General features: G+C 35.4%; 1 protein-coding gene across 1 annotated transcript in view; it reads right to left on the bottom strand.

The window, feature by feature from the left end:
• Positions 1–12,736, bottom strand: part of CUNH8orf34 (chromosome unknown C8orf34 homolog) — a 154,338-nt gene that overhangs the window by 19,212 nt on the left and 122,390 nt on the right. The window contains exons 9-10 of the mRNA XM_026076954.1: positions 9,349–9,434; positions 3,944–4,017 (exon numbers count right to left, since the gene is read on the bottom strand). Of these exons, the coding sequence (XP_025932739.1) occupies positions 3,944–4,017; positions 9,349–9,434 (160 nt within the window). The remainder of the gene's footprint in view (positions 1–3,943; positions 4,018–9,348; positions 9,435–12,736) is intronic.

Here is a 12,736-nt window from a genome sequence, read left to right as displayed (position 1 = left end):
ACAACAATCAGGCAGGCACTTGGACTGACGAATTTTTGCAATATGCAAAATGATATCCATAAAAAGGGTATCAGCAGGTGAGAAGTGAAAAAGTATTTTTAAGTACTACGGGTGCTCTCCAAAGCAAAAGAGAACTTTAAAGGTAAGAATTTATTATTTTGCAACTATATATATGTAATGTTGTATTTATTTTATTAAGTTTGTTTTGCTTAGGTTGGGTCTAGATAAAAGAAATTCAAGGTATGTAATTCAAACTTTTTGCTTAACTACTGGTAGGAAATTTTTCCTACTTCTCAAAGACCTTGATATTATATTCTTCTATTATATTGTTTTGTTAATGTAGCTAACAAAAATTACAGTTACTCATTTACAGGGTTTTTTTTGACCAGTTGCAAGTGAGTTGTACTAATCTAATCTTATTATTACTATTTAAATTTAAATTTAAGATTAAAAGGCAAAAAATTTCAACTTTGTGTGCCTCAATTTTCAGAGCTAAATTCACATACTTACAAAAACGAACTTGGATTTGAAAACATTTGTATCAGAATGTACTAATTTTGTCTGGATATTATACAAATATGACCTTCATAATTCATACCACCTCACAGGCACACCACTGCTGCTCCTGATGTGGCACTGGAAGCATGAGATATTTATTTTAATGACTAACCTGCTTAAATGCTAAACAGTGGCCCCAGTCCAACAAATAATTTATACCTTGAGTTAAATACTCAAGTTTAGGTTTGTTAGAGTGGTTGATTATGCTCAAACCTGTACAAACATTAAGTTACTTCCCACCACTGTTCGCAGAGAGAATAGTGAGAAAAGCTAAGAAAGTCTCTATGAATTACAATTAAAATTAAGTATCACTGAAATATAGCCGTATTCAGCACAGATCAATAGCAAGAGCTAAAAGTTTAATTTTTCCTAGTGCATGAAGCCTCAAATCATTTCAGAAATTTAATTATCCTAAAGGAATTTCTGTATTCATCATAGTAAATCCATGTGTGTATTCTTACTAGGAAAGCAACTGAGAAGTTCCAAAGGTAGTAAGGAAAATACAATAAAAATATTTAAAGCAAAACACCTCTATAAAACAATTTATTATTATTTTTTCCACAAAGAGCAAAAATTCAAGGCCAATTCAGGCAAAAATGCCTTTTGCAGCTGGACAACTTTATTCCGAAATTTCTGTTACACTTGGATTAGATCGGCTTACATGGATAATTTGCAAAGAAAAATATATGTTTTTATGTGTACATGAAAGGCAAGATGAGAGAGTGCAAAGATTCATATGAAGAAAAAAACAATGACCAAGAGTCCTGTTAGGTCCAGGTGAAGAAAAAAAGAAAAACTACACAGAGTGAAGCCACAGCCACTCAATAAAAGCACCCAGTGCATGTATCCTGCTTCCTTCTATTAATAACTGTAAATTCAGTAGCTTCCTCTGACAGTTTACTTTGCCACTTCTACCAGAATTTCACCTTGCCACCTTATTTTTTCTAGTTTCACGTAAGCATTTACCTTAAAGGTTGCTGGCCAAATATTTTCAAACTTTTATCTTCAGAAATATAAAGCAAATGAGGGCACTGAGTGCAAGCCACAGCAAAAATCTCAAAGGAAAAAAAAAGCTTTGCATTTTGCCTAGCTCCTTTGTTATATTAAATATTTGTCATAAAATGAGTCCTGTAATAAACTAGGATCTCTGTGTAAGTTTTGAATGTTTGTTTCCCCTTTGAATGCTGGCAAAACACCAGAGTTTGGGAGAAGTGCTGACTCCTGTAAATACTTCAAGCTGCTTTCCGTTAGCATTACTTATTTATTCAGTACTCACTTTGTTTGGGATTGTGTGGTATTGAAAATATAAGATCTAAATGACCCAAATGTTTTTATTTCTATGACTAACCCTGTCAAAGTAATGAAAACTCTTAAATCGAAAACAATATGAAATTTCAGTTAATAGAGACTACTCATAGTAGACTATATTAAACCCTGTAGAAAACGTTTGCAGGATGGGGCCCCAAAAGCAGATAAAGATGGGGCAGTTGGAGGAATTCAGAGATTCAGAAAACACAGTTATTGTCTTGTTTGTTTGTTTGTTTGTTTACTGAGGATGGATTAATACATGAAAACCTGCAGCCACGCCAGTAAAAAAAAGGTAATGACCTTTACTTATGCTCCACATTTTACAATATGTCTTTTCAAGTTTGACTTTTGGGCATACTGTGGGGAAAACTTCAAGGACAACTCTTATGAAAACCTTTTAAGGAAAAATGAGTCTAAAATACTAGCACACCTTCAGACTTAATAACTGATTGAATTGGAATGAAAAAGTTATGAAAGTTCTTGATTGTTCAGATATCACCTCTCTTTGTGAAAAATAAAGTGTAGTAAAAATTCAGTTAAAACAGCTTAAAGGAAAATGTCTAATTACAAAACTCTTCATACTCTTCAGAAATAGAAAACATAAAGACTGTTACAAGACAATCATCATAATGATAGTAGAGATTACATTGAATGATGTTAGATGTAGATGGTGCCTATCTGTTCAAAGTAGCGGCATCCAGCTTGCTTTAGTGTCCACATCACAGATCTTACATGTGGACTTACTCACTGAACATTAAAAAGGAACTCCCACAGCTCTTTTTATTTTCTAAAGAAACTTTTGCATAATTCTTTCTGATTTATTCCATAGTTTTTCTCAAAACATCTCTTCTCTGAAGGGAGAGGCACTTTTAAAGAAAACTGGTCAAATATACATAAATGTAGAGAGATATTAATGATAATGACCAGTTTAACTAACAAGAGATTCATATTACTGTAGTGGAATGCAGTATTAGCATTAAAAATGGCAGGTCTTGAACTAGATCAGCAATTTCTAGATATAATATGCCTATTTGAGTTACTGTTACAATCTAATTTGTCCAATCATAATAAGTCTACAATGAACATCGTATTTATTCTTTTTATTCCTCATCTTATATATATTTGCAAAGCATGTATAACTCACAAAAATGTATTTTGCATATCAATTCTGAAGTCATTTTACAGATATATTTCTTTCTATTTTAAAGAATTTGTCAGAACACATTGCAAGAATGCGTTAATGTCCACAACTTCCGTATGCAGAACCAAAATTCTGTCTCTATATTTTATATGTGAGGATTGAGAAAGAATAAGTCTCACTGGAAGTCATTAGGGGACCATGGAACAGATCCCTACTTCTTCAGAAGCTCAGATTTCTAACACAATACAACTAGCCCCAAAGTTCCTATTATATCCATTTCTGAAAATTATTTCACTTCTGGTTATATTTTCTGCAAATTGTAAAGATTTCCTTAAACTTCAAAATAAGAAATACTGATAAAAATATTAACAGACCTTTCCCTATTTTTTAAAAAAGTTAGTCAGAATTTTTAAATAAATACCTCTTGTATATTAGTTCCAAGCAAATGTAACCAAAAGGCTAAATTACAGTTGAGATGTTGTAATGTCAAATTTCATAACTAAATTTAGAATTTGAATTATTTTGTTTTTGTTAATTATTAATTATTTTGTTGTTGGTTATTATTATTAATTTTGCAAATTTGAAAATTATCAAATAAGTAAAATGGATATTTCACCACTAACAAGCATTAGAGAACATACAGACATAGTCTAAAATGACTGCACTTTCAATGGGAGATATGCACATATGTCATTGATAATGCATGGTTTCATGTGAGATAATAACAATAGATTTCAAAATACCATTGTTCCCAGACTGAAAAAATTAAAACTGCCATAGAATTGGATATTCAGAAGGGACAGGCAAATTAAGGAGGTTTTTTTTTTTTTTTTGGATGACAGTGCTGGCAAGTACAATTTTACGTTTATGCAAAATCCAGTTTTTATCACATTATTTTCAAAAATTAGAGGATTATCCATAAGGGAAGATACTTACAGATCCTGCTACTTGAGAGGCACTCTCAAATTCATCAATATCTTCCATTAGTGTTTCAACCCCAGATACTCCAGCTGTTCCAAAGTGACAGAAGAACAGTAAGTCACTCTAATTAATTAAGCATAATTAGTCACCTTGAAAATAAAATGCCTATAAGTTAACTGATAGGATAGTAGATGTCACTTCCATACAAGCACTGCTTTTCAGGTACACTTGGATGGATTTTAATTTATGTCTGGACTCAAACTCATTAGCCTAATACAATTTGGAACAGTGCCTTTAACACTACTATAGTGATGAGCAAGGTACCTTCAGCTGCCAAGATGTCTTGAAAGTTGTTTATTATTTTTTACTGTTAAAATTAAATATTGTTTGCCTTTTACACTGTATAGCTCTTCAGCTCTAATAAAAGCAATTTAACTTAATTTAATTAATTCAGTCAAACCAATTAGAATGTAGTTAAACATTCCTGAAATAAGCAGTTCTGGTCATTTTACGAAATGCCATGCAGGCCATGATTTTTTCCCATGCTGACACAAGTGTAAAACAACATGACTTCATCAGAAATCCAGAATGTCTCTTTAACACATGCAGAAAGACTTAACATAGAATTTATGCGCCTATTTCAGAGAAAATAATCCCCAAATCCCCATGCTAGATAGTGTCACTGCTTGCCTGGCAGTCTGCTGGCACTCAGATGCAGCAAGGTGCCCTGATCTTCCCTGAGTTCTGCTGTTATTCAGACACTAGCAGGGAGGTCCTTACATTTCCAGAATGACCCGGTTTGTTAAATATCTCAGACTGTGCTTGGCATAAAGACAGAACTATGCAAACCTGCGGCAGCCATGGTCACCACTTTCATTGCAAACACAACTGAAAGTGGAGGAGGAAGAGGTGATAATGTTGCGAAGTCATTAAATGGTCAGAAATTGGGAGATCTCTTCCTTCTTTTTTCCTTTTTTTTCCCTTTTTTTTTTTTTAAGATACCTTGTATGAAGTTCGTAGTGTTTTCTCCTGGCTAAGCCCAGATAGGTACTTTCTGAAGATGTAGGTTTTTGAAACACCTTTCAGAGGGGGCAAGTGGCTCTACAGGTGATTCAGTAACAGCCTGATGTTGAATGGAGCCGGATTTTTGCCACTGTCATGTCTGGTTCTCATCACTAATTCCCACATATTCCCACACACTTATTAATTTTTTAACTCTAGTCATAAAGTTCCATCTGGAATAGCACTATACATGTTTAATGCAATCCTATCTCCAATGAACATCCCCAATTTCAAACTCGTCCTCTACCTCCAAATGCCTGTTTTGAAGTTTCTGCTATATTGGTACTTTAACAAAAAAAACAATTTAGAAGCTATATATCACAGCCTTTTCAAACATACTAGGTAGAAATAGGAGCTGGTTAATTACAAATAATAAAAACCAACTACTGTTTGACTCATGCAGACAGGGATTGAACTACTGATGTGAAATTTGCTTAGTAAAATTTATTTAGTACACTAAATGTAATGTATCACAACACAATCTGCAGACCTCACAACGCAACAGAACAGGCAATACCACATGTACGCTGTGCATAGCGCCACACAATCTGTCATTTTCAATCCAATTATGTTATTCCAGGTCGAGTCACAAAAGAAACAAATCTTTTCCCACACCTTGGAAATATGTGGAGCTGCATACTACACTGCAAAGTGGCTCACTTTACAAACAGCTTTTCTCAGATAAATTGGGCAGTGTTTTAAAAGTTTAGAAGTGTCATGCTTTTCCTTTATCCAACATTGAGTTTGTTCCCTAACTAGATACTGTATTTCACGCTTCCTTCTAGAAGAATGCACTGACTGCAAAGATCTTAGTTGCAATAATTTTTTTTCATAGTAACAATTGCGTTCTGCCTTATATCATGGCTTTCCCTTGAAGGGTAAGGCACTTAACAGCAAAAAGGATGGAAACAAGTGCTAATGCACAAGTCCCTATGGTACTTCCAGGCAACTGGGATTAAATGAACACTTATGTTTTTAGTGACAATATTTCATAATATCCAAACTGAAAAAAATACACATCGGTAGATGAACTCTACACTCCTCCACCATCAAAAACAGAGTGGGGGCTGACAGCAGCAGATTTCTATTGCATCAGTCCTGTTGCAGTGCCTATCTTCTGGAAATCATCTCCTCACCCCTTACCTTCATCTATCTATATGGAAGAGGAGGAAGGCATTGCAGAAAACATTCAAAGACAGAGTAAGTAGCTTAATGGAGGACTGATCCATGAGAGAAATCTCGGAGGCTTGGCATCTACAGTGAAGTCACACAAGTCACTTCTAGTAATCAGAATCAGAAACCCAGCTATTTAATTCTTCACTTAATTACTTTCTGTGAAGATATATGGCCGTATGGGAAAGAAAAATAGTTTTGAAAGATTTTATTTAGGATAGTAAAAAGAAACTGCAGCGTTAAAAAGTCTTGCGTTTTCAGATCTCAAGGCCTGATTCCCCTCTCTTATTTTTATTACTTAGATCAAACACAACGCTGTTTAATTTGGCAGGATTACACTAGAGAGAAATCAGTGTAGTGGTTAATTAGAAGCAGGTCCAGATTGTCAGTGGAGTCAGTACAGTGCCTGACACAGCAGACAATCTTTTTACACAAGCTATAGCATTGACTTTATTAGGTGGAATTGCTTCAGTAAGGCTTATTTACAAGGGCTGTTAGATCAGATATGCAGACAATTACTTCTGAACCTAGTGCATCCAAAATCCACAAGAGAGATGTTCCAGGTTTAAGAGTTTAACAATTTGCCCACTAACCCAGGAACAAATCATTATCCAGAGAGAGATACCTCGACTTTGCCGAGCATCAGCACCCTGCATGCATATTCCTGAACCAATGGTTTGCATCAGCACTTCTCAGTGTAGAGTTTTCTCTCTGTGGAGTCATTGGTACTGATGAGTAAGAACAAAAAATAAGTTCAAATAGTCCTGGAAAACCCTGATAAGTGAAATCTGTTGGTCACATTCTTAGAGGACATGACTAAAAATTTAAAGTGCAGCATGATTCCTGGTTGTTTAGGCTTTTCTAACAATAGTTTCATTTTACATTCTCATTTATCATCTTCTTCAAATACACAGTATTTTTGGAAATAAATATCAAATATGCAGAAAATAGGTTATATGCTGCATTTATAGGAAAGATTGATAGAACAGGCAGCTGCCCAAGGTTTGTGCCTGTTTCTGGGCTGTGCTTACTTGTAAAAGCCAGATGTTTTTTTTAATCAAAATGTATTGCTAGCCAACATTTTAGGAAAAAAAATATGTATTTTAAAAGGCAGAACGTTTCTGAGAATGCTTCTTGTCAGAAATTTGGCAGTACCTCACTGCTGACCTCAGTATTTCTCCCCAAAGGGCTATGCTATTTTCTAGCTATATGGCTAAAAGGTTCACATATATTCACATACGTGAGATAGATGTAGGTATAACAGTATAACAGTATGAATTTTGTTGCCCCACCTACCTATCTACCTTTCTCTCCCTATATTTTTATTTTTCTTTAGGGAAAAGGTGCTTCATCTTCTCTACACCCATACTGACCAGAGAGTATCCAGAAGCATAATAAAGTGGTCAAAGTGAAGATGGCTATAGCACTCTGTGCTGCATACTCTGTGATCATGATAGAGGCAGCTTTATTATTACACAGCATTCAGCACCTCCTGAGAGTTTCCTCTTCTCCCACCCTGGTGCCTCTGCCCATGAGCAAAATTGCAAACCTTCTGCTCCCACTAATCCAAAAAGAAGCCTACAGTTTCAGAGGGTGGCACAGCAAGGTGGGTATGCTTCTGCTTTAAGAACTAGGGTATGCAGGAAAGGAGTAGAAGGGCAGAGATGTGTTTAAAACAAACTGTTTCGGGAACAGTAGAACTTTCTTCTACAATATATATGTCTTATACCTCTACTTTTTTCCACTGCAATAATCTCATGCTCATATATAACATAACCTATTCCACACAAACCACCAGCATCTCTCTTCCTTGGGATTACTCTTACAACAGAAGAATTTTGCCTTCCTTTCACTGGGCTTCAGTGCAGTCACCAATCTGAATCTCTCTTGCTGTTGATTTTCATCAGACTTATAAAAACAACATATTGTGTGATTTTGAGTCCTCTATTAATTTTGTTTAAAGTGACAAACAATAGATGAACAGAAAAACAATTGGCATGACTGTATTAAGCCATGTATTCTCAAGAAACCAATTTAAAAAATTTATCTTTAAAGACTTACTAGTTACTAATGCTGACATATGTTCCTTTACAAATGCAGAGAAAATAAACCAGCAAAAGATCAGATTGCTGTCGTACCTTATAGCACTAAATAGCAGACATTTAGTAGGATAATTAAAAATAATAAAAGCTGGTTCCGATTTGTTTTGCTTTAAGTAGTTGAAATGGCCATCAAAATCTCTGTGGCTGCTGAAGACTACATTGCAAATCAAATCTTCCTATTGACAGACTTTGCTGATTCTGCCCAGCAGTAAGGGAACGGACTGAAAGATGTATCTTTTTCAGAATCTCTGGCCAAACCTCTATACTTCTGTCTCCCTTCCAGTGACAGCTAAGATCAATTTCAACATCTTTCATAGGAAAGTAGGGCTTTCTCTCACAAGATATCCCTTAGGAAGGACCTTTTCCATTAGATTTTTTCTCATCCCCATCCAAATTATTCCAGGTGTCACTTTGTTCAAAAAACAGAGCAGAAACTGGAACAAAGCTGAATGTCCTGACTGCTGATTAGCACAATATGTGATTAGGCTTGTAAAAGGAGAAGAAGTGTTCTTTAGAGCTATTGTATACACTCCTTTTCAGCATGCTTTTAATTCTTGTCAGTGGTGCTCAGAGGGATCAGAGAAGCATTTTTTGATACACAGTTTAAAAACAGAGGAGAAATTCTGTAACTATTTTTTTTTCCTGCATACCATTTGGACCCTATATATACATATATACATATACATATACATATACATACATACACACACACACACACACACACACACACACTATTAAATCAAATGTTCCAAAGACCATTCTTTGGCAGCTTGCAAGGAACAGCCCATGTCTACCCTATTAAAACTTTCTTACATTTGAAATAGCATGGCCACATACGAACTGCCTACTAAGAATGATTTCTAGTCCAAGGCAGCTCGCAAAATTTGCCTTGAAACTGTTTGGGAGTGCTAACTGGCCAGGGCCAATACAATACTAGGAACTCTTCTAACAGATTTAAATTGTAAATGATTGAGTTCAAGTGCCCAGGAACACTCTCTGGAAGTGAATCTTCTTACAGCCTCTACTCTTTAGTCTAAGTTGCTGGTGATTTTGATGGGCAGAAATATGTAATAAATAACTCACCATCAGAGTCTGACATTGCTGGCTCAGGAGTCTGAGATACCACTGAGACATCTTCTGGTCTTTCTGCCAAGTTATCTCCTTGCAATCTAAATTATGAAAAATTGAATGAAAACATCTATAATCATATTCCATAGATAAGACACAGAAGGAGGTTAGCTTTGACTATATACCCTACTCACAACAATGTGCTAATTAAAAGGGTAGCTTTGTTGAAAAGTAAGCATACATGGTCCAATCATATGCAACCTCATATGCAATCTATTATACCATTCCAGATATCCAGTAATCCAAATTATCCTCTAAGAGTCAACTGAGCTGACATTTGTAAAAAACATTTGAAGATTTATTTTAATAAAAAAGTGGACTTTCAATGGTTCTATGTACATATGAAGCCCAGCAAGCATCCTTCACTATATTCAAAAATATGTTAACAGAACAGGAAAATACATGCAAGAATCTTTCCTGCTGCTTTGTTACTTTTTAAAGAAAAATTCAGTATTTTTTGAAGGCTTGGTCTTCAGGCTTTCCCCCTGCAACTGCTGACTGCGGTCAAAGACTTGACAGTACTTTACAAAAATAGTCCTTGTATCTGCTCTTTCTGAATGAGTATCCCAAGAGTGCCATAATCCTTTTTCAGGGTCCTATGAATCCAGAGTGCAGATCTTGCTCTGAAGAAATGGTTTGTAGCTCTTAACACAATACAACTGTCATTCCCATATTCAAAACGCGCCTGGATGCAATCCTGTGCAATGTGCTCTAGGTGACCCTGCTTGAGCAGGAGGGTTGGACTAGATGATCTCCAGAGGTCCCTTCCAACCTCAGCGATTCTGTGATTCTGTGATTTACATAAAGGTTATCTTAAGTTGAATTTATTCAGACATGAAAAGAATATGAAACATGCAAGTGAGTTTTGCAGAACCCAGGAATCATAAAAATGCACTTACGTAGAATCTTGGGGAAAGAAATAACTCACGTCTTAAAAAAAAGTTCCTTTTACTCTCCTTTGTCACTCTCTGCAGCTGTGTTACACTAAACTTTGAATTAACCTTTGAAACCAAACAGCAACCCCATATCTGCCCTGACTATCTGATTTTCTTATTTTATGATTCCCACAGTCATCGTATCTGGATCTTAAATCATTTCCTTGTTTGTTTGATTCTCAAAAATTTTCCTAATAATTACTTTATTTCCCTTTATCACCTCTGGGATAGTTTATTTACAACAGAAAGCTCAAAGCAAACTCATGACTCTTACCTGAAGAGGCGATTCCACGGAAAACAGAATTCCTTAAGGTAACAAAAGTGTAAAACTTAGAAGTTGTAAACCTAACTTTGAAAATGATTTCTGTGACTCTTTTATAGATCTATAGCTCATTTATAATGCTCTAGTTACCGACTCTTCCTTACCTAACTTGTAAAACAGGCTCTTCTAAGGATGACTGTCAAGCAGAAGCAAATAACATTGTATCATTATCATAAAGATAGTGAAGTAGGGAGAAACTAACCTTTAAATGCAATAAACATACAGAAGAAGAATGCCTCAGTAATTATATCATTTCCATTTGCATTAAAATTGACCTGTTCTCCTTCATTACATACATACACACATGCTTACTGTAAACATATATTCAAGCTTATAAGGATATATATGGAATCACAGGAACCAGAAGTGATGTACCCTTCTCTGCAACCATCATGGTAGTTCACCTGTGTTTAATTAAAAAGGAAAATCACCCAACCTTCTCTTCTCAAGCTGCAGTCACAGAAAATTATCTGTAGAAGTAGGTAGGAGCTTCTTCTTTTGGGCCAACAGAATTTTCAAGATTTTATAAGACATTCCCATTCTGAGCTTTCATAAATCCAAACCCCAGAAAATCAGACATGAACAATTAAAGCTATTCTCATTTTATTCATGAAACCACATACATTTAAGTGGCCCAGCTGCCTAACGAAAAATATGCAAAAAATTCTCTGTTAAATGGGGATAGTCAGAAAATCCATTTCATATTTCCCTTTGTAGGAGGAAATGGGTGGGTGAATTGGGTCAGTGGGTATATGGGTGAATGGGTGTCTGTACGGGTAAATGAGAGGTTTGACAAATCTGGATTTCATTTTCACATGCAATTTTCAATTTATTTAAGTATTTTTTACATGTGGATTTGTATTGGAATAGATTCTCATGTGGCTTAAGCAATAGAGAGTCACAAACTTACTCTTTAGCTCACCAAGAGAATGCTATTATTAGGACTATTCTGATCTCTTCTTCAAAAATATTACTATTCATATAACACCTCCACAGTAAAACAAAAAAAACTTAAGAAATAGACTAATAGAAGCATGCACCTAGAAGAGCTTCTGAAGCCTTCAGAAGTTGATTATATATTCAGAGATATATTTTCAAATCTATCCTTGTTTATGCTAGTGTCTTTTCAGGTTCCTTCTTGTCGAATGTCTTCTAAGGAAAGAGTGTTGCACTATGCTGCAAATTTCATTAATGTTGGAAGGCCTAAACTATGAGATCCACTTATCTGGTCCCTGGTCCTATGAATGCATTTTCATCTCCAACTCTTTCTTGAGGAATAGCTGCACAGAGGAGTAAGTGTAAACTCTAAAGTAGACTTGATTCTTTATTGCACAGATAGAAATCCCTTTGGCAAATAAAGGTAAAGTGATATCAAATTGCTGAGTAGAACTTTCCATCCATTACTTTGGAAAAAGTGATTATAAGAAGAGCAACGTATCAAAGAGTCACATTCCTGTTTGCAAAGCAATCTAAAAAAAGTCAAACTTCGCTTTTTCCAGACTGGTGGCTGGCTTTGAAAATCTTGGCTGTTTTTTCAATATATATTCTTTTAATAAAAAGTTAACAAGAGTTCCCTAAAACTTATTATCTTACTAATATTTTAGGGACTGTTTCTTTTAATGGGAATCTAAACTTGGTACCTAATAGCCAACATTTTTCTACATACATTCTGTTTATAAAGTCATCTCTTGCTTAGAGGCCACTGTTTCAGTTACATTCAACCAGCTGCACGTTGCACCATCAAGAGCTACAAAGGCAAACAACCTCCAGGCACATATTTCAGTTTCCTTTGGCCCAAATTTGTATATTGTACGACTTGTTCGGACAAAACGTCCACGGACACCACAACCAAGGTTTTCCTGAATAAGACCTACAGGACAGGTATAGTAGCATTATACCAGGTCTAATCACCACAAACAGGCTTGTGTGTGTGTGTGTGCGCGTTTGTGTGTGCGCACGCATGTGCAACAGGGCCATATTACTAGTATGATGAAGAAAGTATTATAAGAGTAGGCAAAAAGGAGACAAAAATATTTGGGCTACATTCCTTCACTGAGTCATGCACATTAAAATCCTATATCACCTC

Source organism: Apteryx rowi, unplaced genomic scaffold, assembly GCF_003343035.1.
Source record: "Apteryx rowi isolate R43461 unplaced genomic scaffold, aptRow1 scaffold_444, whole genome shotgun sequence".
Classification (NCBI taxonomy): domain Eukaryota; kingdom Metazoa; phylum Chordata; class Aves; order Apterygiformes; family Apterygidae; genus Apteryx; species Apteryx rowi.
This window is presented reverse-complemented; position numbering and strand designations above follow the sequence as displayed.